This window comes from Tachyglossus aculeatus, chromosome 5 (assembly GCF_015852505.1).
Source record: "Tachyglossus aculeatus isolate mTacAcu1 chromosome 5, mTacAcu1.pri, whole genome shotgun sequence".
Lineage (NCBI taxonomy): Eukaryota > Metazoa > Chordata > Mammalia > Monotremata > Tachyglossidae > Tachyglossus > Tachyglossus aculeatus.
The window spans coordinates 101,619,360-101,645,213 of NC_052070.1; the positions used below are offsets into that span (position 1 = coordinate 101,619,360).

The following is a 25,854-nucleotide window of genomic DNA, read 5'->3' on the forward strand; positions in this document are numbered from 1 at the left end:
AGCAGTCTGGCTCCGTGTTACAGAATGAGAGGGCTGCTGCATTGTGGCGGCCTCTGACATAGTGGGGCTCCATGCAGAGCACCCCAGAACCTCCAAAATGGCACAGTGGTAGCAGTTCCATCAGCACTGAATAGGTGCTGGGGGAGATAGGCGCTTAGGCTCTGCGATCAGGAGGGTAATCGTCAGAACAAAGCTACACCAAGTTCATCCAAGTGCCAATGTCACAATGTCAGATGTGGACTACTAGGCCAGAAGAACCATTGGTCTGCTTACAGTATCAGCACCTCTTGCGCACTTATAAAGTTTGGGAGGAAGAGAGCAAAGTTAATGGTGTTAGTCGAAGGACCTGATCCATGAGGATAGGTGTTCAGATCAACGAGCAAGTGATTCCACCAAGCACCATGTCTGGCCCCTCCTGGAGTCCAACTTGTAGGGTGGATAGGCCCACTGAGCTGACCCAGAAATGGCCTCTCTTGCATTCTAATATCTTTCCCTTCCTCCATGAAGACAGCAGGTATTGAGGAATACGACCTGCCTGCCTGAGATCATTCTGACCCTTCCAGCATACTGATTATTAGGTTAGCTTCATACAACGCTCTGAAAAGCTCAAGGCAGCTAAGAGGTTCCCAGCCCTTTTAAATTCAAGAGCATTTATGGACATTACACTCCAAAAAACTGAAACTACTGGGCAAACACTGACTCATTTTTATGGGTAGGGGATGTGTAAAATCCCATTTAGCCTAACCCCTCCTCTCCCTCCTATAAGTAAATGGTTCACCAGTAACTTCCATTTCCATATGAAAAACGCCATATGAAAGTAGGTTTTTGCATTTGCTCTAAGAAAATTAAAAGTAAGCACTTAAGAATGCCTTCCTGCATACACCCAGGGAGAGAAGACAAAGTGAAGAATGCAAACTGATATATATTTTTATTTTAGTTCAAAGCCCATTATGACTGATTTTTCATTACAGCATGTTTTTGAAAAAGAGGAACAGCTTTCTAGTGAATGAGCTAATCAGCCTTATACCTGGAAAAGCAAGATCGTTCACACATAGATGATTTCTCCCTCACCAGTCTTCCCTTTCTTCTTTTTCAAGGTGATGCCTTTGGCAGTGATAGCCATCTGCATGGAGGAGGGGGGCGATGGGGACAGCATTTGCAATGCCTGGTCTTATTGACTCGTCCATCAGATTCAGTCTGCCCAAAGCCCAGAATAAATCTCCCGTGATCTCGGTTCTGGGGAGGAGCCAAGGCACACATTTCTCTCTATATCATAGATTTCCTCTCCTCAAGTTTTGAAAAATCGGTGGGCCAATGAGATGACTCTGATGAATGGCTTGGGACAAACACTAACCAGAGTGCATTGCAAGGGGAGGAAACCAAGAAGTCAATGTTCCTCACTGTGGCTCTGCCGCTGTCTCTGGCCTTGAGGAAGTTCATTCTCCATCTCTTTTAGTCTGTAACCTTCTTGTTGGGCAGGGAACATGTCTACCAACTCTGCTGTGCTGTACACTCCCAAGCACTTAATACAGTGCTCTGCACAGAGTAAGTCAATAAATATCACTGACTGACTGACATCTCCAAAATGGGAAAAATATTATGTATCCCTTCCTGTCCTTCAGAGAGGTACTACCTGAAAGTTCTTGGGCAAACTGCTCTACAGGTGAGGGAAAATCTTGTTGGTTATTCCCAGAATTGTAACCACCCCCAAAGGTTTGTAAAAGGGGGAGTCAGTTTTCGACATATATCCCACGAAAACAGGTTCTCAGTCCCGGGGGTGCTGGCAGTTCGACTGTTCAATCATGCCACAAAGGTAAGGGCTTAAGCTACAGCAAACAGCTGTTCTTGAAGACATTTCCGGCATACAGTGTAGGCAGATCCCCACAAGTAGTCTATCACCTAGTGTCAAACCTGGCCCACAAGAGCTCAATGTTCATTGGCCAGTAACTCTGAGGCCCCCTCTGACTTGATGCAATTCTTTGGGCTCTAACTGTTGAAGAGCCTAAGGATGTTCTCTGGATGGGGATGTTGGCCAAGAAAACTGGGGCATAGTGTTTCACATAGCATCGCCATACCAATCAATTACTGGTATTTATTGAGCGCTTACTGGGTCAAAAGCACAGTATTATGGGCTTGGGAGAGTACAACACAAGAGAATTAGTAGGCGTGATCCCTCCCCAAGGAAGGATCTAGATGGGGAGATGGACATTAAAATAAATGACAAGAGAAATGGCAAAGTATAGGGTTATGTACATATGAGGGGCAGATAGTGGGGTGAATATCAAGTGTTTAAGGGGTACAAATCCAAATGCCTAGGTGATGCAGAAGGGAGTATGAGTAGGGGAAATGAGGATTTAGGGAAGGGCTCTTGGAGATGCAGTTTTAGGAGGGTTTTGAAGGTGGGGAGAGAGGTGGTCTGTCATATACCAAAGGGTAAGGAGTTCCAGGCCAGAGGGAGAATACAGACAAGGAGGCAGAGGTGAGATAGACAAAGCTTGAGGTACAGAGAGTAGATTGGTGTTAGAGGAGCGTATTGTGCAGGCTGGGCTGTAGTAGAAGATCAGTTAAGTAAGCTTAGGAGGGAGAGAGCTGACTGAGTGCTTTAAATTCAATGGTAAGGATTTTGTTTGAAGCAGAGGTGGATAGGCAACAACCGAGGACCAGCACGGCCTCATGGAAAGAGCCTGGGCCCGCGAGTCAGGGGACCTGGGATCTACCTCTGCCACTTGCCTTCTGTGTGACCATGGGCAAGTGGCTTAACTTTTCTGGGCCTCAGTTTCCCCATCTCCCTCTTACTTAGATCAGGAGCCCCACGTGGGACAGACACTGAGGAGTTCCCTGACTAAGCCCTCTTTTCCTTATCTTCCACTCCCTTCTGCGTCGCCCTGACTTGCTCCCTTTATTCAACCCCACTCCCAGCCCTACAGCACTTATGTACATATCTGTAATTTATTTATTTATATTAATGTCTGTTTCCCCCTCTAGACTGTAAGCTCACTGTGAGCAGGGAATGTATCTGTTATATTGTACTCTCCCAAGGGCTTAGTACTGTGCTCTGCACACAGACAAACACTCAATAAATGATTGATTGTGTCTAACCTGATTAACATATCTACCCTAGCGCTTAGAACAGTGCTTGACATAAGTAAGCGCTAAACAAATATCAAACAACAATAATAATAATAACTGAAGGTTTTTAAAGGAATCGAGAGACATGATCTGAACTTTTTTTAGAAAAACAATCCAGGGAGCGAAGTATGGACTGGAGTGGGGAGAAACAGGAGGCAGGGAAGTCAGTGAGGAAGCTGATGCCACAGTCACAATCAATCAATCAATCAGTGGCATTTATGGAAGGTTTACTATATGCAGAGAACTGTTCTAAGCACTTGGGAGAGTACAGTACTACAGAGTTGGTCAACCCATTCCCTGCCCATTGTGAGCTTACAGTCCAGAAGATAGGATAATGGTTCATCATAGCAGCAATTTGGATGAAGAGGAAGACAGATTCTAGAGATGCTGTGAAGGGAGAACTGACAGAATCTGATGACAGACTGAATATGGTGAAAGAGAATCAGAGAGTTGAGTAGTGGAAAATGCCCTGGTTATGGGCTTGTGAGACAGGGCAGGTGATGGTGCTATCTAAAGTGATGGAAAAGCCAAGGTGGTTGACAGATCGACGAGTCGAAGATTAGGCCATGATTATGGGCTTGGGAGACAGGGAAGATGGCAGTGTTGACTACAGTGATGGGAAAGTTACGGTGGCTGAATGAGAGTAATGAGTCGAGGGTTGTACCATGGTTTCAGACTTAGGAGGAAGGGAGGATGGTGGGGGGTTGTCTACTGAGAAGGGAAAGTCAGGGTGAGGGGAACAGGTGGTTGAACAGGTGAAGGTCAATGCCATCCCGCATCATCCAGGACTAATTTCAGCTGCCAGGCCTTATGCCAATGGGCCGCAGGAAAGGGAAGAAATGGAGGCACTTAATGCTTTGTGCTTTGAAGAGAGGAAAGAAGGAGAAATCCTTAAAAAGAGAGTGTCCTAATCAGCTTCCTATACACTCAGAACAATTAGTAACCTCATGCAATGTTTCCCTGGAGTCTGGGCACCAGCAGCTTCCCCACAGCTTCCTCTAATTAGTCATGAGTGAATACTTGGTTGGATATCTGCATTGATCTGCATATCAATTTGCAGAGTGTTAAACACATTTGTTTTTGAGGCTTTTCTTCAGCAAGGGGAGTCACATGGGTGGAAGGAAGCTGCGTTTCTTCAGCCCCTCTGCTCTCCCTTGCAAGTAAGACGAGGTGGAGACTTGAGCAGGTGCTCAAAATGTTAGCACTGTGGGTGTTCTGGCTCTGGATCATTTCTGTGTTAGTAGAGGAGGCAACAGGCCCCATGTTCAACAGGAAACTCTTGATGCTCTGCCAAAGTCAGGCTGCCGTGTAAATCCAGGCTCCAATTTCCCAGATAGGTGCTCTGCTCGGCACTGGAAGTCCGAATTCTTGCCCATCTCCCAACCCAGAGCTGATTGGTCTTGCCAGTTTTGAGAATTATTCTGCTAGGCACTTGTCTTATGTCCCATAGAGCACCCACAGTCTCAATGATGCCACTGACATTAGATCAATCGATCAGTCATATTTATTGGGCACTTACTGTGCGCAGAGCACTGTACTAAGTGCTAGGGAGAGTACACCTGAGTTGGTAGACACGTTCCCTGCTCATAATGATCTTACAGTCTAGGGGAACAGATGGTAATAATAATTGTGCTACTTGTTCAGCGCTTGCCCAGTCTTACAGTAGTAATAACTGCGGCATTTATTAAGTGCTTAGTATGTGCCAGGCACCGTACTAAGCGCTGAAGTGGATACAAGCAAATCAGGTTGGACACAGTCCCTGTCCCACATGGGGCTCACAGTCTCAATCCCCCTTTTACAGATGAGGTAACTGAGGCACAGAGAAATGAAGTGACTTGCCCAAGGCCACACCGCAATCAAGTGGCAGAGCCAGGATTAGAACCCATGACCTTCGGCCCATGCTCTATCCACTACGCCACTGTGCCAAGCACTTAGGCTGGGGGGCAAGGGTAGATACAAGACAATCAGGTCAGACTGTTCCTGTCCCAAATGGGGCTCGCAGTCAAAGTAGGAAGGAGAATGGGTATTGACTAATTCCTGGCTCTATCACTCCCCGGAAGGTATTTTGGAGGACAAAGGTCCTGGATTCTCTCCATGAGAAGACAAGGCCTGGAACTAGGGTGCCGAGTGCAGGGACTGACAATGAACCTTGTCTGATATCTAGCCCTAATGTTCTAGGGGCACAGAAATCCCATCGGCAGAAAGCCTGCACCGAAAGAAAAATGGACTAGCCTAATCAGGTATAGGTTTCGCCTGAGTGGGAATCGCACATAAAAGAAAGAGCTCTGACCACAGAGCATTGTGAAACCAGTAATTGGCAATCTCTACACTGTGATCTGTCGATGCTTCGGGTGAAAGAAGCCCCCAAGAGGGGCTATTATTTCTGAGAAGGAACCACTGACGCAAGCCCATGCACACATTCACAATCTCTTTCCCTCTTGGAATCTCATGGCCACATCACTGACTTCCTAGTACCAGTCCCAGAGGCCCTGGAGAGCTTGAGCTCTTGTCCTGCAAAACCAATTTTCTAGAGGAATATTTTCACCATTTACTTTGATAAGCATGAGCAGAGGGAATCCTGCAGAGACAAGGCAGAGGGCAACGCATTTAGTCGGCTGTTCAAACGTGTGCTTTAAATATACACTCTCCAAAAAGAGAAGGCAGAGAGGTATGGAGCCAGAAGCACTGTCTGAATTTTTTTTGACCCAACTGCTGAACACCTCCCGCTTTTTGCAGAAGAGAAAATTAACGAAGTTGCCATCGACAGGCACAGGTTAAGAAAATCTTCCAGGAATGAAACCATTCCATGAGCCAATTACAAAGCCATATGGACATTGAGGCAACATGCTCACATGTTCACTGCACGGGGAAGTAGAAGATGACCCTCACTGCCCAGCTGACTGCTCTGGGGCTAAAACCACCAGGCTATTTTCATTCTCCATGCCTCCGATTCCTGACCGCCAGGAAATATAAATATAGGGATATATAGGGCCAGAATAGAAGAAGTTTGGCTCTTGGGAAAGGGACCTTCTGGTATTTCTTTTTTAAGCTATTTTCATCACTCACTTCCTGAAATCTTGACATGGCAGTGAGAGGTTAGGCTGCCTTGCTTTCTGAACCTTTCTTTGTCTTGTTACAGTGGGGAGAAGTAGCATGGCCTAATGAATACAGCAACGGCCTGGGAGGCAGGAGATCTGGGTTCTAATCCCATCTCTGGCCACTTACCTGCTGTGTGACCTTAGACAAATCACTCACCTCACTTGTGAAATGAGGATTAATACTGTGAGCCCCATATGGAACATGGACTGTGTCTAACTTGATTAGCTTGTACCTACCCCAGCGCTTAGTACAGTGCCTGGCACAAAGCAAGTGCTTAACAAATACTATTGAAAAAAAAAGAGGCCACAGAGGAGAGAAGCCAAATGTGTGCTGCCTCTGGGGCTTCTGGGATCCACAGTGCTTTCGCCTGTTTCGGTCTCTCACCACAATGTCACCGCTTCTGAGCTGAGGGTGAGCAGGGGAGCGTGACCACAGGCATGGGAAGCTGGAAACTCTATGGAATGGGCTGGGGGTTCCCAGGACTTAGCCTTGGAGCAATTGCAGCTCTCCTTAAACTTTACACCCCCACTGTGAAACAACATGAGAGCATCCTCTTGGCCCCACCAGTGAAGCTGGTCACAGTAGGATGGGTTATCAACCCTTCCTGACTTGAAAGAAATGCCTTTATTAACTAATGGAGGAAGTGTGATGCATTCTCCCATAAAATAGCTGGCCAACACATCACACCCCTGCTTTCTCCTCATTAAAATACCCAATAGAGGGCACGTCTCCGCTCAATATTTATGATGGTTTCACCTGACCGGAAATGGAAACGGGACATTTGATAAATGTCTCGAAACCTGGCAGGGTTTTACTGCGGCTTCTCGAAATATTGCCGTGTGCTTTTCGGGAAGGATCATTCTGGATTCTCTTGTCCCCAACGCCCTGACCCCCCTTCCCCACTACCTAAACAGCCCTCAGTGAATGAATTTACCCATTCCTGATGGAACTACTACCACCATATCATGGCATAGGACTGGGCTGTGAAAGTGGGGAAAATGTTAATCAGTCACATCTGGCTCACTGTGGCCCTCGCACCCAACAGTGTCAGAGCAGAGGGCACCAACAGGGCCCTCAACCTAATGTGGCTGCCTGATCGCCGGACCATATTCACTCACTTAAATCCAAAACACAACCCTCTGTGGCAGGAAAAAGCCAAACAGTTTAACAACAGAGCACGGCGGTCAACTTACTCTTTGGTCAGCAGGGGACAGGATTTGAGCAGGAAGCGGGAGAGGCCCGAGTCCTGGAAATAGAGGTCTGGTGGGGCTGTCGGGCTCTTCAGATTCAGGCAGCGGACAATCACGTAGAGGACAGCGGCGACGGCCGCTAGCTTCACCCCATCAAACATGGCAGGCAGCTCGGTGGTCTCCAGCATTTGATCCATCTTGCCCCTGTAGGAGATAAGAGGGACAAGTACAAGGGTGGATGAGAACAAATGTAGAGTTCCCAGCCTGTTGGGGAGGGGATCTGCTTCCATTCTCGTGACAGGAGCAAGGGGGCGGGGAGGAATTTCTAGTGACTAAGAGTAGTGCCAACGAGGCAATATGAGACCATTGCCCCTGCAGAAGAATCAGAGCTTGGCCAAAGCACAGTTGGAATTCCAAGAGCCTCAACCACCTGCTCTGCAATCAGCTTTCCCAACAGCCCTGAGTTCTGCTGGATGAGCCACAAAGGGCTTTTTTTCTCCTGAGCACGCCCCTGGACGTAATCGCCTGGGCAGCTGTCCCGCCGGGAACATTACAAGCACATTTTGGAGAAGGTGAACACATCTAGAAGGGCAGCAGGCAGAAGGAGCAATTTGGTTCTCACTCACAGTTGGCAAAATACACACACTTCTCACACCAAATGCACGGGTGTGTTCACTTCCATTTTCCCAGCTACACTGCCTTTTTCAAAGTGCTGAATTCAATCAATCAATTTATCGAACGCTCACTGTGTGCAGAGGGCTGTACTAAGTCCTTGGGGGAGTAGGATATAACAGACATAGTCCCCAAAATGCAGCAATACTTCCGTTTCCAAGACGAATCAGCGAACAGGCTGAGGAAATTTATTCCCTGGTCATTTCCTCTACTGGTGGTTCTTCTTCTTGCTCTTCTGGGAGGTGATCAGACTCATGGGTCATTTCACGGCTTAACTCTGGGGTTTGGGGAGATGGGGTGAAGCTGGGCTGGGTTTTTCTGGAAGTGGAGGACAAAGGGGAAGGCACCGTTCATCAAAAGACACTGGTGACTGGTGTCCATGAATCTGGGCCAACTGGGCCTGCCATTTTGTCCCCATAAGTGTCTATCCTCCTCCTCTCCTAGACTGTGAGCCCAACTATGAGCCAAGGACTGGATCTGAATCATTATTCTTTTCAGTGCCTCATACGGGAGTGGCATATTGTAAGCATTAATCAAGGCTATTAATGATTGGTACAATGAAATCCAAGAGCCCAGAGACCATAAACACAGAAGCCTGCAACCCTGCCATTAGTAATCCCTCAACAACCTGGTTTTCTAAAGTGGTGTTTGCCCTATCTGAAAAGATGACATCTTTCTTCCTGGTGGTCAGAAAGAAGAACATGTCCCGCCATACCCAAGGACAGGTAGGGAAGAGAGCCCACCCACCGGTCAGCCAACAGTGGGAAGGAGTCTAACATGACTCAGAGCTGAAGCAGTTAAGTCCTTGGGGTTTAGTGACCTTCTCTATCAGTCTAGGTCTAGGGGAGAGTTCATCCTTTCAAAGAACTGATGACGAGAACACTGGGTAATGAAAGGGAGGATGTAGGATTTCAAGATTTCAATACCATGCTATTCCAGACAGAAATGTGGTTGCAGCGACAATAATACATGTGAGTCTCCCCCAAAAAAGAGAAGTAGTGTGGCCTAGTGCAAAGGACACGGTCCTGGGAGGCAGAAGGACTTGGGTTCTAATTCTGGCTCTGCCATTTGTCTGCTGTGTGACCTTGAGCAAGTCACTTCACTTCTTTGGTCCTCAGTTCACTCATTTGCAAAATGAGGATTAAGACTCTGAACCCCATTTGGGACACGGACTGTGTCCAACCTGATTAGCTTGTATCTACCCCAATGCTTAGTACAATGCCTGGCACACTGTAAGCACTTAACAAATATCATAAAAACAAAGACAGAAACCACAAACAAGATGTGTTTTCACTCAGAGGACTCCAGAACAGCCAGGAAAATCAGTCAAAAGGACTGAACAAATAGTCTTGGGGCAGAACTGAATTGTCAAGGTAAAAGCTGCAAACTATATTCAGAATACAAGCCTTGTTCATCCCTCCTGAATGGAGACTCTCACGATACATCAAATCCAGGCCTACATGCCAGGAGGCCTGCCCCGACTGAGCCCCCTCCTTCCTCTCCCCCTCCTCCCCATCCCCACCCCCCCCACCTTACCTCCTTCCCCTCCCCACAGCACCTGTATATATGTATATATGTTTGTATGTATTTATTACTCTATTTTATTTGTACATATTTATTCTATTTATTTTATTTTGCTAATATGTTTTGTTGTGTTGTCTGTCTCCCCCTTCTAGCCTGTGAGCCCGCTGCTGGGTAGGGACCATCTCTATATGTTGCCAACTTGTACTTCCCAAGTGCTTAGTACAGTGCTCTCCACACAGTAAGTGCTTAGTACAGTGCTCTCCACACAGTAAGTGCTCAATAAATATGACAGTGAATGAATGAATGAATCTGGTGTTATGTCCATGAGGCAAGACCAATCCATCAGGGCTCTGGCTATCCAGTAACTGCTTTAAGATAACCCAGTTATTTGATCCCATTCATTTTAGGAGTTTACTTAAAAGTTGGTAAGATCTCAAGCTGGATTTCTCACTTGTGTTAGCTCTCCATTGAAAAATAAGAACAGTAACCGGTCCACCCAAGCCAGATAGCTAGGCAAGATTTAACAACATCAATCAATCAATGGTATTTATAGAGTGCTTGGTGCGTGCAGAGCGCTTGTGAGAGTAAAATATGACAGAGTTGGTAACACGTTCCCTGACCGCAATGAGTTTACACTGAGGATGCTGTGCAAAACAAGGATTTTTATGTTCAGATGGCTGGAGAAAAAGAGCATTCAGAGATCCCTCTCGGCAGCAGAGACAGTAGGAAGGTTTGCAGTGAGTTAACAGAGCTCCCACCTCTGCTCCTCTGTTTGCAGAGCAGAGATTTTTAACAGGCTTTAACTTTTTGTAGAAAGCGCTGCGTCTGTGGTCCACAAAGAAGGCAGAGGATCAGAGGGAAGTGAGGGGTTTGGGTCTCGGAAATGTACCTCTGTATTGGTAATGAAACCTGGGAAGAACGTCCATTAAGAGAAATCGAAATGTTTGGATTCATAAAGGAAGCTGGTTGGTGGGCTTCACTCTGGGGGTTTGCTGTGGGTCAACGCTTCAAAAACCAGAAAAGGTCGCAATAACCGAAAGTCAAATCAGAGAAATGAGATTGGTGGACCAAGGCTAAGAATGATTGTTGAAAGCTTAGGGAGAATAAGGTCTCCTCACTAGCCTGGGAAGAAAGAGGAAGCCGGCTGTGTGAAGTGGAGACACAGGGGAAGAGTCTACGGAAAGCAAAGAGGGGGCCCACATGAGGCACATCTCCTCCAAGAGGCCTTCCTTGACTAAACCCTCCTTTCCTCTTCTCCCACTCCCTTCTGTGTCACCCTGACTTGCTCCCGTTATTCATTCCCCCTTCCATCCCCACAGCACTTATGTACATATCTGTAATTTTATTTATTTATATTACTATCTGCTTCCCCCTCTAAACTGTAAGCTCACTGTGAGCAGGGAATGTGTGTTATATTGTTCTACTGTACTCTCCCAAGTGTTTAGTACAGTGCTCTGCACACACTAAGCACTAAATAAATACGACTGACATAGCAGTTTTGGGAGAAGCAATCCTTGTCTTGGAAGCTGAAGTGAAATGAGTATACTTGTCAAAACACTTCTGTCATTAGACTGCACCTCATCAATCATCAATATTTACTGAGAGCTTACTGTGTGCAGAGCACTGTACTAAGCACTTGGAAGATTACAAGAGAGTTGGTAGACATGTTCACTGTCCACAGAAAACTTAACATCTAGAAGCTCCTGCCCACCAACAGCACTCATCTCCTATAAAAATCAATATAAACCGGGTTTGCCCTGAACATAAGCCCCTCTAGACTCTAAGCTCATTGTGGGCAAGGAACGTGTCTGTTTATTGTTGTATTGTACTTTTCCAAGCACTTAGTACAGTGCTCTGCACATGGTAAGCACTCAATAAATATGATTGAATGAATGAATGAAACCACCTGGGCAAAGTCCAGGCTTCTGCCAGGTTTTGATGACCTTGTTCTACTTTCAGTGCCAAATAGCAAACAATCATAGGGGGTTATTGTACCTTCCTTTCTGCCTCACTAATCTGGGGATGAAAAGAAAAGAAAAATATTTTCCCAGCTCACCTATGTCACCAGTTTCCTGCTACCGAAAACACTCAGTCAGGTCCGAAGGGCAGTCCAGGTCAAGGTTCCTGGTCAGATGCTCCTAAAAGGCAGAGAGTTGACATTAAGATGGACCTAGGAGAGGAGACATACCCGAGCACCTGGCAGTGGGAGAGGAAAATGATGTCGATTAGCTTGCTCGTAGCCCCGATGAGCCACAGTCAGCTCTAATAGATCTCCTCCATCAAAGCCTTTGTGAATTCACTGACAGGCATCGCTGCCCGATTGATTTGCCAGTGGGAAATGGTTCCTGACCCGGCCCATCACACCTATCCTAACAAAGGAAGAGGAATTTTCAGTTCAGAAACTGCAAAGTTTCCCCCAAGCACTGCAACCCAACACCATCTTGAGAAGGGCTGAGCGATTATTTATGGGGGTCACTGTGCGAGTTTTAGGAAGCCGTTGAGGACCGCACACATAAGCTATATAGTGTCCTCAATACCCCCAATTAATCATTATGATGGTTATCATATACATGTTATTTCCACAAAAATTTACAACACATATACATTCTAATAAGCAGAGAATAATAACAACAATAATAATAATTGTGGTATTTGTTAGGCTCTTCCTATGTGCCAAGCACTGTACTAAGCGCCGGGGGAGATAAGAGATAATCAGGCCACACGTGGGGCTCAACCTAAGTAGAAGGGAAAACGGGCATGATATCAAATTTTGCAGATGAGGGAACTGAGGCACAGAGAAGTTAAATGACTTGTCTAAGGTCAAATAGCAGGTAAGTGGTGGAGCTGGGTCTACAACCTAGGCTCTCTGACTCCCAAGCCCATGCTCTTTCCACTAGGACACGCTGGTTCTGATGTCATTATGGCATTCAAAAGATATTGGTTTCTTTTTTTTTATTATTTTGCTAGACCAGTGGTAGGAGGCAACCAAGAGCCATATTTTGCCCTCCACAATATTGAGAGAAACAGAATGAATGAGATTTTTCTGATAGGAGACAGAGTTCTGAAGAGGGAGTCCGGCTCCAACCACATAGTTGTTAGGTGATCTTCGACAAGTCCCTTGAATTAATTGAGGCTTAATTAACTCATTTTGCATGGGGGCGGACGGAACTGGGGAAAGAACTCGGGATAATAATGCTTCTTGACCACTCTGCATTACTCAAGGATATTAAGAGGACCTTAAGTGCTTTCCGGGGCTTAGTCGTAAGGGCTGTATAACACAAGTTACTTCTCCTTGTCTTCCCTCCCAAACCCTGCCCTCTCCCTGACTTTCCCATCACTGTTGACGGCACTAACCATCCTTCCCGTATCACAAGCCCGCAACCTTGGTGTCATCCTTGACTCCGCTCTCTCATTCACCCCTCACATCCAAGCCGTCACCAATACCTGCCTGTCTCACCCCCGCAACATTGCCAAGATCTGCCCTTTCCTCTCCATCCAAACCGCTACCCTGCTCGTTCAAGCTCTCATCCTATCCCGTCTGGACTACTGCATCAGCCTTCTCTCTGATCTCCCATCCTCGTGTCTCTCCCCACTTCAATCCATACTTCATGCTGCTGCCCGGATTATCTTTGTCCAGAAACGCTCTGAGCATGTTACTCCCCTCCTCAAAAATCTCCAGTGGCTACCAATCAATCTGCACATCAGGCAGAAAATCCACACCCTTGGCTTCAAGGCTCTCCATCACCTCGCCCCCTCCTACCTCACCTCCCTTCTCTCCTTCTACAGCCCAGGCCGCATCCTCTGCTCCTCTGCCGCTAATCTCCTCACCATGCCTCGTTCTAGCCTGTCTCACCGTCGACCCCCGGCCCACGTCATCACCCTGGCCTGGAATGCCCTCCCTCTGCCCATCTGTCAAGCTAGCTCTCTTCCTCCATTCAAGGCCCTACTGAGAGCTCACCTCCTCTAGGAGGCCTTCCCAGACTGAGCCCCCTCCTTCCTCTCCCCCTCGTCCTCCTCTCCATCCCCCCGTCTTACCTCCTTCCCTTCCCCACAGCACCTGTATATATGTATATGTTTGTACATATTTATTACTCTATTTATTTATTTATTTTACTTGTACATATCTATTCTATTTATTTTATTTTGTTAATATGTTTGGTTTTGTTCTCTGTCTCCCCCTTCTAGATTGTGAGCCCACTGTTGGGTAGGGACTGTCTCTATATGTTGCCAACTTATACTTTCCAAGCGCTTAGTACAGTGCTCTGCACACAGTAAGCGCTCAATAAATACGATTGATTGATTGATTGATTCTTGTTATGATTAACCTTACCTTAATGACTACCAATGCTAAGCTTGCTTGGGCACCTCGCAGGGCAAGGGATTGGGCAAGACTAAGTGTTAGTGTCCTAGATGCTGCACTTCTAAAATCTGGAGATCCCCGGGTTCAGAAGCTGGAAAGCATTTTCCAGAATAGTTTAAGAACCCTGACAGATGAGGAAAGGGAGGACCCTGAGGGAGGACTGGAGAGTCAAGGCTATGGATGAGCAACTAAAGAGAGCAGGTCCCAGGAGAGCTCAGAAGCCAGGTGAGACATTCCAGAGTGGGAAGCCCTACTCTGTCGGCCTTCCCTGCTGGCTTCCCTCGTCCAGCTTCTCCAGAGACCCTTGGCTGCTCCTCCCCAAAGCTCTCCTGAGCTGTCATTCTCACAGGACCCATTTGCTATTCCTCAGGTGGGAGTGGCAAGGTGAACTGGCCAAAATTTCTGAGGCATGCGCCAGAGTCTCCCAATCCAATCAACATTCTTGCTGCTTTCATATACATGATGAGCCCTCTTGCCCATATACACACTAGAAGACGGACTTAGAAACGATGGTGCTCACTGCCCGGTGAGCAGTATCTAACAGCACAAGGTTTTAGTGAGCGTCAATGACATACACAATTCAGGTCTACAATCATTTCATGTTTCAACCGAGTGAGCAGCTAGGGGGACTCCTACAAAGGGTACCCATATTAGACACCCCCTGAACTCCCTATCATTTTCATCGCCCTGGGAAGAATTACACTGGCAAGGCAACCTAGGCAATTCCAGGCAATTCTGATGGTATTGACACCTGTCTACTTGTTTTGTTTTGTTGTCTGTCTCCCCCTTCTAGACTGTGAGCCCGTTGTTGGGTAGGGACCATCTCTATATGTTGCTGATTTGTACTTCCCAAGCGTTTAGTACAGTGCTCAGCACACAGTAAGCGCTCAATAAATAGGATTGAATGAATGAATGAATGAACCCAGAGATCATCATCAGTGGTATTTACTGAGCGCTTTCAGTGTGCGGAGCACAGCACTATGCACTTGAGAGAGTACAACAGAGTTGGTAGACATGTTCCCTGCTCACGAGGAGCTAAAGTCAATCAATCAATCAATCAAAGGTATTTATTGAGCACTTTCCGTGTGCAGAGCACTGAACTACATGCTTGGAAGAGTACAATACAATGGAGTTGGTGGACACTTTCCCTGCCCACAATAAGCTCACAGTCTAGAGGGGGAGATGGGCATTAATAAATATAAAGACGTTATACTATGTAATAGAACCTGCTTGTGGGCCCCAAATCATCCACGTATGAACTCTGTACTGTATTGCTGTTTAACTGAGGAAGAGAAATGTGTCACTGCATCTGCAACTATCTGACTATTTGGAATTGGTACTGAGGTCAGAGGGATGAATGTGTTGGTAAGATTGGGAAGCAGCTTGGTCTAGAGGATAGAGCAAGGGCCTGGGAGCCAGAAGGACCTGGGTCCTAATCCCAGCTCTGAGACTTGTCTACTATGTGACCTTGGGCAAACCACTTCACTTCTCTGGGCCTCAGTTCTCTCATCTGCAAAATGGGAATTAAGACTAAGTGCCATGTGGGCACAGACTGTGTTCAAACTAATAATCTTGTATCTACTCCAGTACTTAGTACAGTGCCTGGAACACAGTAAGTACTTAAACACCATTAAAAAAAACCCCCCAAATCCAAGATTATGCCTCTTTTTTAAAAAGTCAGACACACAAACAAGAATGGACTAAGCTGAGAAAATGAGAGACAGGGCCTGGGAAAAAAATATGTCCATCAGACTGTACGACTGTGGTATCTTTAAGATTGAAAATTTGACCCTTAGCAGACTCTCCGCATTGGCACCATAGTTCCTTCAGGCTCCTAATCCTCACTGTTGACAGATGCCACATGACAACACCAGGGGTAGATGCAGGAAGGGTTTGGGAACACTTGGAACTTGATGGATCTCATAGTCTTCTAGCCAGGCTGTCACTGTGGAGTCTGACAACCTCCATAGGGATCTCCTTCAACATTTCTAGAAAATCTGAGTGGCAAAAGTGCCAGGAATCATAAGTGTCTGCTTTTATCTATGAAGTCTATGTACATAGACCCAAAGTCACATTAGCTCCTTGTCACTGGAGAGCTTTTGGAAGTTTTGGGCCTCCATTTTATTTCAAATGCTCCCTGCCACTGAATATTAGTGTTCTGGACACTGACCCAGATGAATTACCTTTGTATTTGGTTTCACTCTCTGAACCGCAAGCTCGTGCCGGGCATGGAATGTGACTACCAACTCTGTTGTATTATATTCTCCCAAGCACTTCGTACAGTGCTCTGCACAAAGTAAGTTCTCAACAAATACCACTGATTGGTTACTTTTTTCCTAACCTAAAGACTTCCCGATTATTTTTGTCTCCAATGCTGCTTTCACTACCTAATTTAGCTGTCAAAAGCACATTAAAACACCATCCAACCCTTCATGCCTTTATGCCAATGGCCAAATTTAAATGGAGGTAAAACCAGCTCCCCTGAATTACACCCAAACTGATTGCCATTTGCCCTTTTTCTGGGCTTATGATCCCTTATCCAGTAATAATAATAACTATAATAAATACTATGACAATTTTTCCAGTTTGTAGTTTCAGTCCAATGTTGTGAACATCCACATCAGTCTGAAAGATATTTACATGTCTGTTCCGGGTAAGATTCTGAAGGACAGATGAGCTGAATTTGTTTCCTTGGTCTTCATGGTTTTTTTGTTTTGTTTTATTTTTGTTATAATAAATACTCTGTCTTTAATCCTGCTGCTTATTGTACTTGGCTCTCATATCCTCTAGATTCCTACAGATTTTCCAAATCAGCCCACTGCACAACTGGTCTGGAGGTGATACTGACCAGATGAGGTTTAGACTACAAGACTGCAGGTATTGCTCTTGGTGAGTCAGATCAGTAGTCCTTTCAGACCTAGATTTTGTTTTCCACAATGATGCCTAAAGGTGTTTGGAGGCACAGTGTGATCATTGCTCTTGACATACACAATCATCTGTTTCAAGACTCATCGCCTGCCATTCAGTATGTGTTCCACCAATTCCCTAGAAAAAACAGGATATACATGGCCCAGACCTCTTTCCTGGAATGCAATTGGAGGTATGAGGATTGGGGTATTTTTCCCCATTACTAGCTACATCTTTCTTTTATGTCTCTTGCCTTTTAGGTTCAGTTGCTCTCACCTCTACACTGTATGCTCGTTATGGGCAGGGAATGTGCCTGCTAACTCTGTTGTACTGTACTCTCTTCTAGACTGTGAGCCCATTGTTGGGTAGGGATTGTCTCTGTTGCTGAATTGTACTTTTCAAGTGCTCTGCACACAGTAAGTGCTCAATAAATACGACTGAATGAATTTAGTACAGTGCTCTGCAAACGATCTCCCTTATTTATTAAGGATCTTTATTTTTCCAGTCTTTGGATTATGAGCCCTTCAAGGGACCTGGTTTGTGTCGAATTCCCCCCATGTACTCTTTCCCAGCACTTAGTACTGCGCTTTGCACACAGTAAGCAAGCACTTAATAAACACTGTTACTACCATTTTTAAACTTGTCACCTTGTCACACTTTTCAGCTTACGATGTTTCCCTTCACTTCTTCACCCTCAGGAAAGTCATACAGCCTGAAGGTCACAAGAAGAAAATAAAGGTCACTGGTCTTTATGACTGGTCCTCCATAAATGGCCCAGGTCTCTCAGGTACCTAGCTCTCCGGGCAGCCATCTGCAAACAGAGTCCTACAAAATTCTACAAAATCAACATCGGAAAACAGCCGCTGACCTGCACAGTCAGGGGAAACAAGAGTGTTTGTGAACAGACAGCAATACTGACTTCATTTTACTACCATTAAGTTTACCTAGTCATTTACTTCCCTCTTCAGAGCAGTATATTTGCCTGGGTTAGTAATTTGTTTTAATGTATTGCTTGCTGATTTCCCACTACAACCCAGCCCACACACTTTGCTCCTCTAATGACAATCTACTCACTGTACCTTGGTCTCATCTATCTCACCGCTAACTCTTTGCCCAGGTGCCCCTCTGGCCAAGAACTCCCTTCCCTGACAGATCTGACAGACCACCACCCTCCCCACTTTCAAAGACCTATGAAAATTACATCTCCTTCCTCCCCAACTAAGCTCTCATTTCCCCATCTCCCTTTTCCTTCTGCCTCACCTATGCACTTGGATCTGTTCCCTTTAAGCACTTGATATTCACCCCATCCTCGGCCCCAGAGCCCTTATGTACAGTGCTATAATTTCTTTTGATCTCTGTCTTCCACTCTTGACATTACATAAACTCCTAGCAGGCAGGAAACGTGACTACCAATTCTGTTGCACTGCACTCTCCCAAGTGCTTAGTACAGCGCTCTGCACACAGTAAGCGCTCAATAAATATGATTGAGTGAATGAATAGATACCATTGATTGACTGGTGCTAAAAAACTGTAATCATTTGTGCCACAAAACTGGGAACCCCAACTTAAAACTCTTCAGTAGGATTACAAGTCAAATTCAACATGCCTCAGAAAAATGGAGACTTCTTCCTTCAACACACTTTTCAATTATGTTGTACTAAACTCCCCTCAATTCTAAAACAGATATAAACCAACATGGCAGATCATCTTTCTAACACAAATCAGTTAATACAGTCTTCACTTTCAGGGCCAGCTCCAGCCAAAACTAATCTTGAAATACACATCCACTAGGTGTATTATTCATCTAGTAAACATCAGTGGTAGTAGTCAAGGCACCTATTTTTTCTTCTGTCCAGAGAGCTACTGTGGGCTCTGGGCAGTGAACAGGGCCAGACTGATCTTGGCAAGAGGATTCTGGGAGAAGCATGCCTCAGTGTCTTTCACTCCTGCTGAGAGCTTGCCCGGACCCCACAGAGGGGACCTGCCTATAACACAGTCCGGTCATCCAACAGTTGCTACTGAAGTTGGTGCCATTGTATCCCTGGCTTTGGGAGTCCATCTGACCTTTCAGTCCTGATCAAACAGGGGGAAAGGGAGGGGTTCAAAGGGGGCAGCAGGCCACCTTCCCCTCTGTTTTCCTGAACTATTCCCACCATCTGCTCAGGTATCACTTGAACCAAAAGTTGGCCCTGTACTTATATCTGTGCTTTGTCCTAGACCATCAATCGTATTTATTTAATCAATGGTATTTGAGCCCTTACTGAGTCCAGAGCGCTGTAAGCGCTTGGGAGAGTTCGGTGTAACTGAGCTGGTAGACCTGTTCCCTGCCCACAACAAGCTTACAATCTAGAGGCAAAGTCCTATAGAGAGGAAGGACACTCATGGTTAGGGAAAATGGAATCAAATCTTGCTCCTTTCCCTTTTGGGAGCTGTGGAGGTACTACCTTCTGGGTGAGGTGGCCTTTGCTGCTATGGGATTGTGGACACTAGCACAGAGAAGCAGCATGGAAGAGTGGATAGAGCATGGGCCTGGGAGTCAGAAGGTCATGGATTCTAATCCTAGCCCCGCCTCTTTGCTGTGTGACCGTGGGCAAGTCACTCCACTTCTCTGGGACTCAGTTATTTCACCTGCAAAACGACACTTAAGACTTGTGAGCTCCACGTGGGACAGAGACTGTGATTTGCTTGCATCCACCCCAGCACTTAAGTACAGAGCCTGGCACACAGTAGGCACTAACAAATACCACGATTATTGTATTCGGAGAATGCCCCCATGAAAAGAGGGGCAGTGAATGAAGACCAGAAGAAGATGGCTCAGAAAGTCCCACAACTCCCAGCTTTTCTCTTTTCTGAGTCACTGCCTTCGGGGTTGGGAGTGTCTCTGTGCTTGCTGACAGAATACGTTCCAGGGTGTGTACTTGCCTGTCAAGAACTGTGTGTGCAGAACCATTAATTAGATTTCTTTTTGGCCCATTCGTGCCTCACGCCTAGTGTTGAAAGGATTCGATTCTCCTGCAGACGCTTTGCCAAAACCTGACAGTGTTTCCTTGTGCCCTTTTACCTAACAACCCTACCCCCAACTCCATCCTCTTTGCTGGTTTAGGCCAATGTCTGCAATGTCTGCTTGACTAATTTCTTCAAAGCAATCCAATGAAACAAAATACACATGACCTGGGAAACGGAAACAACTGAGATGGGAATGGTTTGTTTGGGAATAACCTGCCAATGACAGGGCCAGCCCGGGTCAGAAGAGAAAGCTATTATTCGGTGGACAGTTTCAGTCCAGGAGTTCACTAGGTATAAAGATGGAGCTCCAACTGGTGGAAAGCTTCCAAAGAGCGTTTGAAAAATGAAAACCTTTAAAGAATGAACTGTTTTTCAACTTTCAATGTGAAGCAAGCTCAGTTTTGAAATGAGGATACTGAAGTTGGGCGGTGAGGGGGTAGTATGGGGGAGTGAAGAAGAGGGGAGAAGCATGAAGAAGAATTAATTTACTGAGAAAAATAACCTGGAGTTGCTTTCGCTTCCTTTTCAGCTTTACAAAGTGTGGTAACTCTAACCTGGGCAAGAACTTTTGTGAGTTGTGCAAATTTACCCATGTAGTAACAATCTGATTTAACTGTGTTCATCCCTGCAGCCATGAAGGCTCACACTCACACACAACAAGCGCTGATTCTGTCACTCAACATCCCATACACGGTCAAAGACGGGACGTAGCTTCTTCAGGGGGGTGGTGTCCGCAGCATTCAAGTGACCAGAATTGTCACTAACCCACAACCTTGCCCGGGAAAGACACCAACCTAAAAATAAATATATCTTGAAAGCTGAGTCACTGGTTTAAAAAATACACTTAATTGAGCACTCTTACACATTGCAACCGAAATAGTAGATGAGACTTCTCAGGCTGACAATCTTGCCACAGAACCAAGTATCTTGGAGAGGAGAGAGAGTGCCGGCTATCTTTTGCTACCTACATTTACGCAAATTTGTTCTCTACCACAAGGAAGCCATTCAATCAATCAATCAATCAATCATATTTATTGAGTGCTTACTGTGTGCAGAGCACTGTACTAAGCACTTGGGAAGTACAAGATGGCAACATATAGAGACAGTCCCTACCCAACAGTGGGCTCACAGTCTAAAAGGGGGAGACAGAGAACAAGACCAAACATACTAACAAAATAAAATAAATAGAATAGATATGTACAAGCAAAATAAATAAATAAATAAATAGAGTAATAAATATGTACAAACATATATACATATATACAAGTGCTGTGGGGAAGGGAAGGAGGTAAGATAGGGGGGATGGAGATGGGGGACGAGGGGGAGAGGGGGAGCCATTCCTTCTCCTTGGGTGGAAAAAGAGAATCAAGAGTGTTTTCTTCCAAAAATATAGGTAATTTTCTAAGCAGGTAACTGGTTTCTAGAATAATAAGGACCACAGCACAGCTTTAAAAAAATGGTCTCCTGCTAAATCATACTAAGAACTGCAAATAGTCATGTCAAAATCCAGCCTCACCCCAAAGCTGCATCTACTCGAAGTTGTTAGCTGGTCAGTGTACATTTACATACCAATTCACACATAAAAATATTTCTGATCAAACATAACAGATTCTCTCTAGCCACTAAAGGAGTACAGTTTTCACAGACAGCGAGGCATCACTGGCTCCTCAAAATTTTGCCACCCTCTTAAGATACCATCAATGCCCAACCAGAAGCACTCAAGCCACTAGATTTCCGGAGATAAGACCAGCTGGCAAAGTTTAACAGACTATCGCCTTTGTCCAATGCCTATATGAGGCTGGCCTGATCCATTTTCAAATTTTACTTTCCACTGACAATACTGGCACCCCGACACCCCAAATGATCTTGGGGCTGGAATGAGGAAGTGTTTGAAAAGCAGTCATCGATCTACTTCGCACTTCCCTACTGAGCCTGCACAAGAATTAGAGAGCAAGTTTACAGTTTGAATCACCATCTTAAGGAAGTCTTGTCTTGTCTTACGCCGTCGAGTCATTTCTGACCCATAGTGACACCACAGACACATCTCTCCCAGAACACCCCACTCTCCATCTGTAATCATTCTGGTAGTGTATCCATAGCATTTTCTTGGTAAAATTTGGAAGTGGTTTATCATTGCTGCCTTCCGCGCAGTAAACTTGAGTCTCCATCCTTGACTCTCTCCTGTGCTGCTGCTGCCTTAGCATGGGTGAGTTTTGACTTGTAGAAGATTGCCTTCCACTCACGAGCCACTGCCCAAGCTAGGAATGGAATGGGTATGCCTCTGCTTGACTCTCCCTCCCTTAGCCGAGACTGGTAGACTACTGGAAACTCTCCAGGTGCGACTCTGAGAGGGGCTCTTAAGGAAAAGCCCACCCCTAAAAAAACTGTTATGGAGAGCTGATGCACTGGTACAAACTTTCAGAAGAGAAGCAGTGTGGTCTATTGGAAAGAGCATGGGCCTGGGAGTCAGAAGAACCTGGGTTCTAATCTGGGTTCTGCCATGTGTCTGCTGTGTGACCTTGGGCAATTCACTTCACTTCTCTGGGCCTCAGTTACCTCATCTGTAAAATGGAGATTAAGACTTGTGAACCCCACGTGGGACAGGGACTGTGTCCAACCTGATTATCCTGAATCTACCCCCAGTGATTAGTACAGTGCCTGGCACATAGTAAACACTTAACCAATACCATTAAGAAAAACAGGACATTTAATGGACCCAAATTTCCAAATAGAATCAGATGGCTAGAAACAGTTCGGCTCCTCAAATGACTTGTAGTTAAAGTAGAAAGAAGCAGAATGCACACTATTTGTGAGGACAAAGATAGGTGGGTGTTCTTCCTGCCAATTCTGAAAGTCGGTGCACCCAGAAGCCCCCTCTCTTGACTTCACTAGAAATCAGCAAGTGGGATGACCAGGTGGGCAGGGCCAGTGGCATTTTCAAGGGTGCTGAGGGTAGTGGTGGTGGAGATGATGGTCACGGAGTCCTTCCAGCCTAGCCCCTTTCTCACTCTCAGACAGTCTGACTCTACTGACTGGGAGTCGGAGGGTCATGGGTTCTACTCCCAGCTCTGCCACTTGTCTGTTGTGTGACCTTGGGCAAGTCTCTTCACTTCTCTGGGCCTCACTTACCTAATCTATAAAATAGGGATTTAGATTGTTGGCCCCTGTGGGACTGGGACTGGGTCCAATCTGATTTACTTGTGTCCACCCCAGCTCTTAGTACAGTGCCTGGCATATAGTAAGCACTTAAATACCACAATTACCATTATTAATTATTGTTATAATTGCACTACGGCTGGCACCCTTTGGAACGTCCATGGGAACTTAACCGGAGTCCCTGACTCCAGCCTGATCGGCAGTGTTATTCGTTTACGGCAGCCAGCTGGGCAGTGAGGTAGGAAAACTGCTGGGGAGGCCATGTATGGAACACAAGGACGGGGGAGGGAGGGCTACATCATTGGTTTGGCCTCAGAAATGAGAACAATGCCGGCTATGACTTGCTGCTTTTGTGGTTCAGTGGAAAGAGCCCGGGCTTTGGAGCTGGAGGTCATGGGTTCAAATACCAGCTCCACCAATTGTCAGCTGTGTGACTTTGGGCAAGTCACTTAACTTCTCTGTGCCTCAGTTACCTCATCTGTAAAATGGGGATTAAGACTGTGAGCCCCCCATGGGACAACCTGATCATCTTGTAACCTCCCCAGCATTTAGAACAGTGCTTTGCACATAGTAAGTGCTTAATAAATGCCATTATTATTATTATTAAAGGGCTTTGAGATCACTCGGTTAAATCAACACCACGTGGCTCATTTGTTGAGAACTTTACAATGTTAAGAACATGGGATTTGGTTCTAAACCTTTGCCGGTTCCTCTTAGGAATGCTTTCGGAACAGCTTTTTCCCAAGTTCCGAAGGGCAGGGCATAGAAGAATGCTTCCCATAAGTTTCAAGAGCTCAAAGGCTGTGCCACAAAATCAAGACTACACATTGATTTTTGTCTTTGTTCACTGTTAAACCGATCATCTCTTCCGAAGTAAAGAAAGACAAAAACTCCTCCCTGAAGGCAAATTTTTCTCTCTTTCCACTGATCCAACACAACCATGAAGTCACCTCCTTCTCTTCTTCCTTCAGAGCTTGCCACAGGGCTTCCTTTGCCTGGAAGCTTATTCTAAGCTCTCTTTAAGCACCAAGACCACATCCCATCACCTACAGGATATTTCCATCACTGCCATAAGACACATCATCGTTAATGGTATTTATAGAGTCCTGTGTGCAGAGTACTGTACACAGCATTTGGGAGAATACAACACAGTCAGTAGACACATTCCCCGCCCGCAATGAGCTTTCATTCTAGAGAAGGCTCTGGACCATGGGCTCTAATAGTTAAATCTGTACAACCCACTCTAGAAGCTCGATAAACATGAAATCACCATAGTCCAGAATGTGGTGGGGTTCAAGAGTAGGATTGATACAGAGCTTTAAATTCCTAGTCTCTGAGGATCTTAGAAAATGAGAAGCAGCAGGACCTAGTAGCTACAGCCCAGGCCTGGGAGTCAGAAGGATTTGGGTCCTCATCTCGGCTCTGCCACTTGTCTGCTAGGTGATCTTGGGCAAGTGTCAGTTAACTTCTCTGTGCCTCAGTCACCTCATCTGTTAAATGGGGACTAAACCTGTGAGTCCCATGTGGGACATGGCCTGCGCCCAAACTGATTAGCTTGTATCTACCCAGCGCCTAGTACAGTGCCTGGCACACAGTAAGCACTTTACAAGTACCATTTTAAAAAATGAGATGGAGTGAACCAAATCTGAACTCACCTTCTTATCTTTTCCACTTCAGTTGACAACACTACCATAAAGCCCTAAACCTTGGCATGATTCTTGACTTCTCCCTCTCTTTCAGCCCCCCATATTCACTCTGTGGCCAAAAACATGACGGTGTCAGGCAATGTACGAAGTGCTGGATAGATACAAGCTAATCAGTTTGGACGCAGGCCAGGTCCCACATAGCGCACAACTTTAGTCCCCATTTTACAGAGGAGGTAAATAAGGCACAGAGAAGTTAACTGACTTCGCCAAGATAACACAGCAGACAAGTGGCAGAGCCAGGATGAGAACTCAAGTCCTTCTGACTCCCAGGCCTTTGCTCTTTCCACTAGGCCATGCTGTGTCTTACTTATCCACTCTCTTCTCTCACTATACCCCTGCTTATATCTTTGTTCCTCTCAGAGCTAACCTAGTCATTGTGTTTACGCTCATCTCTCTGCAGCTGACTTCTTGCTCAAGTTCTTCCCCTTTATGTCCCCACAGGCAACAGCTCTCCTTATCTTGAAAGCCTTTCTGAAACCATACCACCTCCAAGAAGCCTTCCCTAATTAATCTTTAATCTCCCCACTTTATCTCCCCAAGTGCCCTTTCAGACTTGCCACACCACCTAATCCCTTAAGAATGCATCAAGCTCATCACACTTATGTAGGTATCTTAATACTTGATTAGTTCTTCCTCTCTGTAATTTTAAATTCCTGTTTCCAGCCCCCAACTCCTCCCTGCTACACTGTAAGCTCTCGAAGGCAGGGATCATGCCTACTAATTCTATTGTCCTTAGTGCAATGCTCTGCACACAGTAGGCACTCAAATACCACTGAATTATACTCAATTTGCCAAGAAGGGGACCTGTTCCAGTTAGTAAGGTTAATCCATGTAACAGGCTGTTGCAAGACTGAGAATATGGGAAGCGTGAGTTTTGCCACTTGGATCCCCGAGGCCCATCTTAAGCGATGTCAGATGTGCTTTGACATCTGCCATTTTCACATCACACCGACAGCATTCAAAGAAGTATGTACAGTCTGTTCTAAACTCAGTCTGAAGAAAATGCATTTCTCCACCAGCTGCCCAGCTCCTTCAGGGTTCTAAAAACCAGAAATATTCCCATTTTCCTATTTTAGCACCACTCTTGGGGCAGAAACTCCTCTAA

General features: G+C 45.8%; 1 protein-coding gene and 1 non-coding gene across 5 annotated transcripts in view; both read right to left on the reverse strand.

The window, feature by feature from the left end:
* The window catches only part of ABHD2 (abhydrolase domain containing 2, acylglycerol lipase), a 110,736-nt gene that overhangs the window by 69,227 nt on the left and 15,655 nt on the right, over positions 1-25,854 (reverse strand). Inside the window, exons 1-3 of one of the 4 annotated variants that reach the window (XM_038747076.1) lie at positions 17,529-17,547; positions 11,671-11,752; positions 7,422-7,622 (exon numbers count right to left, since the gene is read on the reverse strand). In XM_038747076.1, the coding sequence (XP_038603004.1) occupies positions 7,422-7,615 (194 nt within the window). In that variant the 5' untranslated portion in view covers positions 7,616-7,622; positions 11,671-11,752; positions 17,529-17,547. The other 3 variants (XM_038747077.1, XM_038747075.1, XM_038747078.1) reach the window with 3 other exon arrangements.
* On the reverse strand, positions 22,104-22,241 carry LOC119929142. Its single transcript, XR_005451281.1, has one exon. It is a non-coding gene; the product is annotated as a small nucleolar RNA SNORA7 (small nucleolar RNA).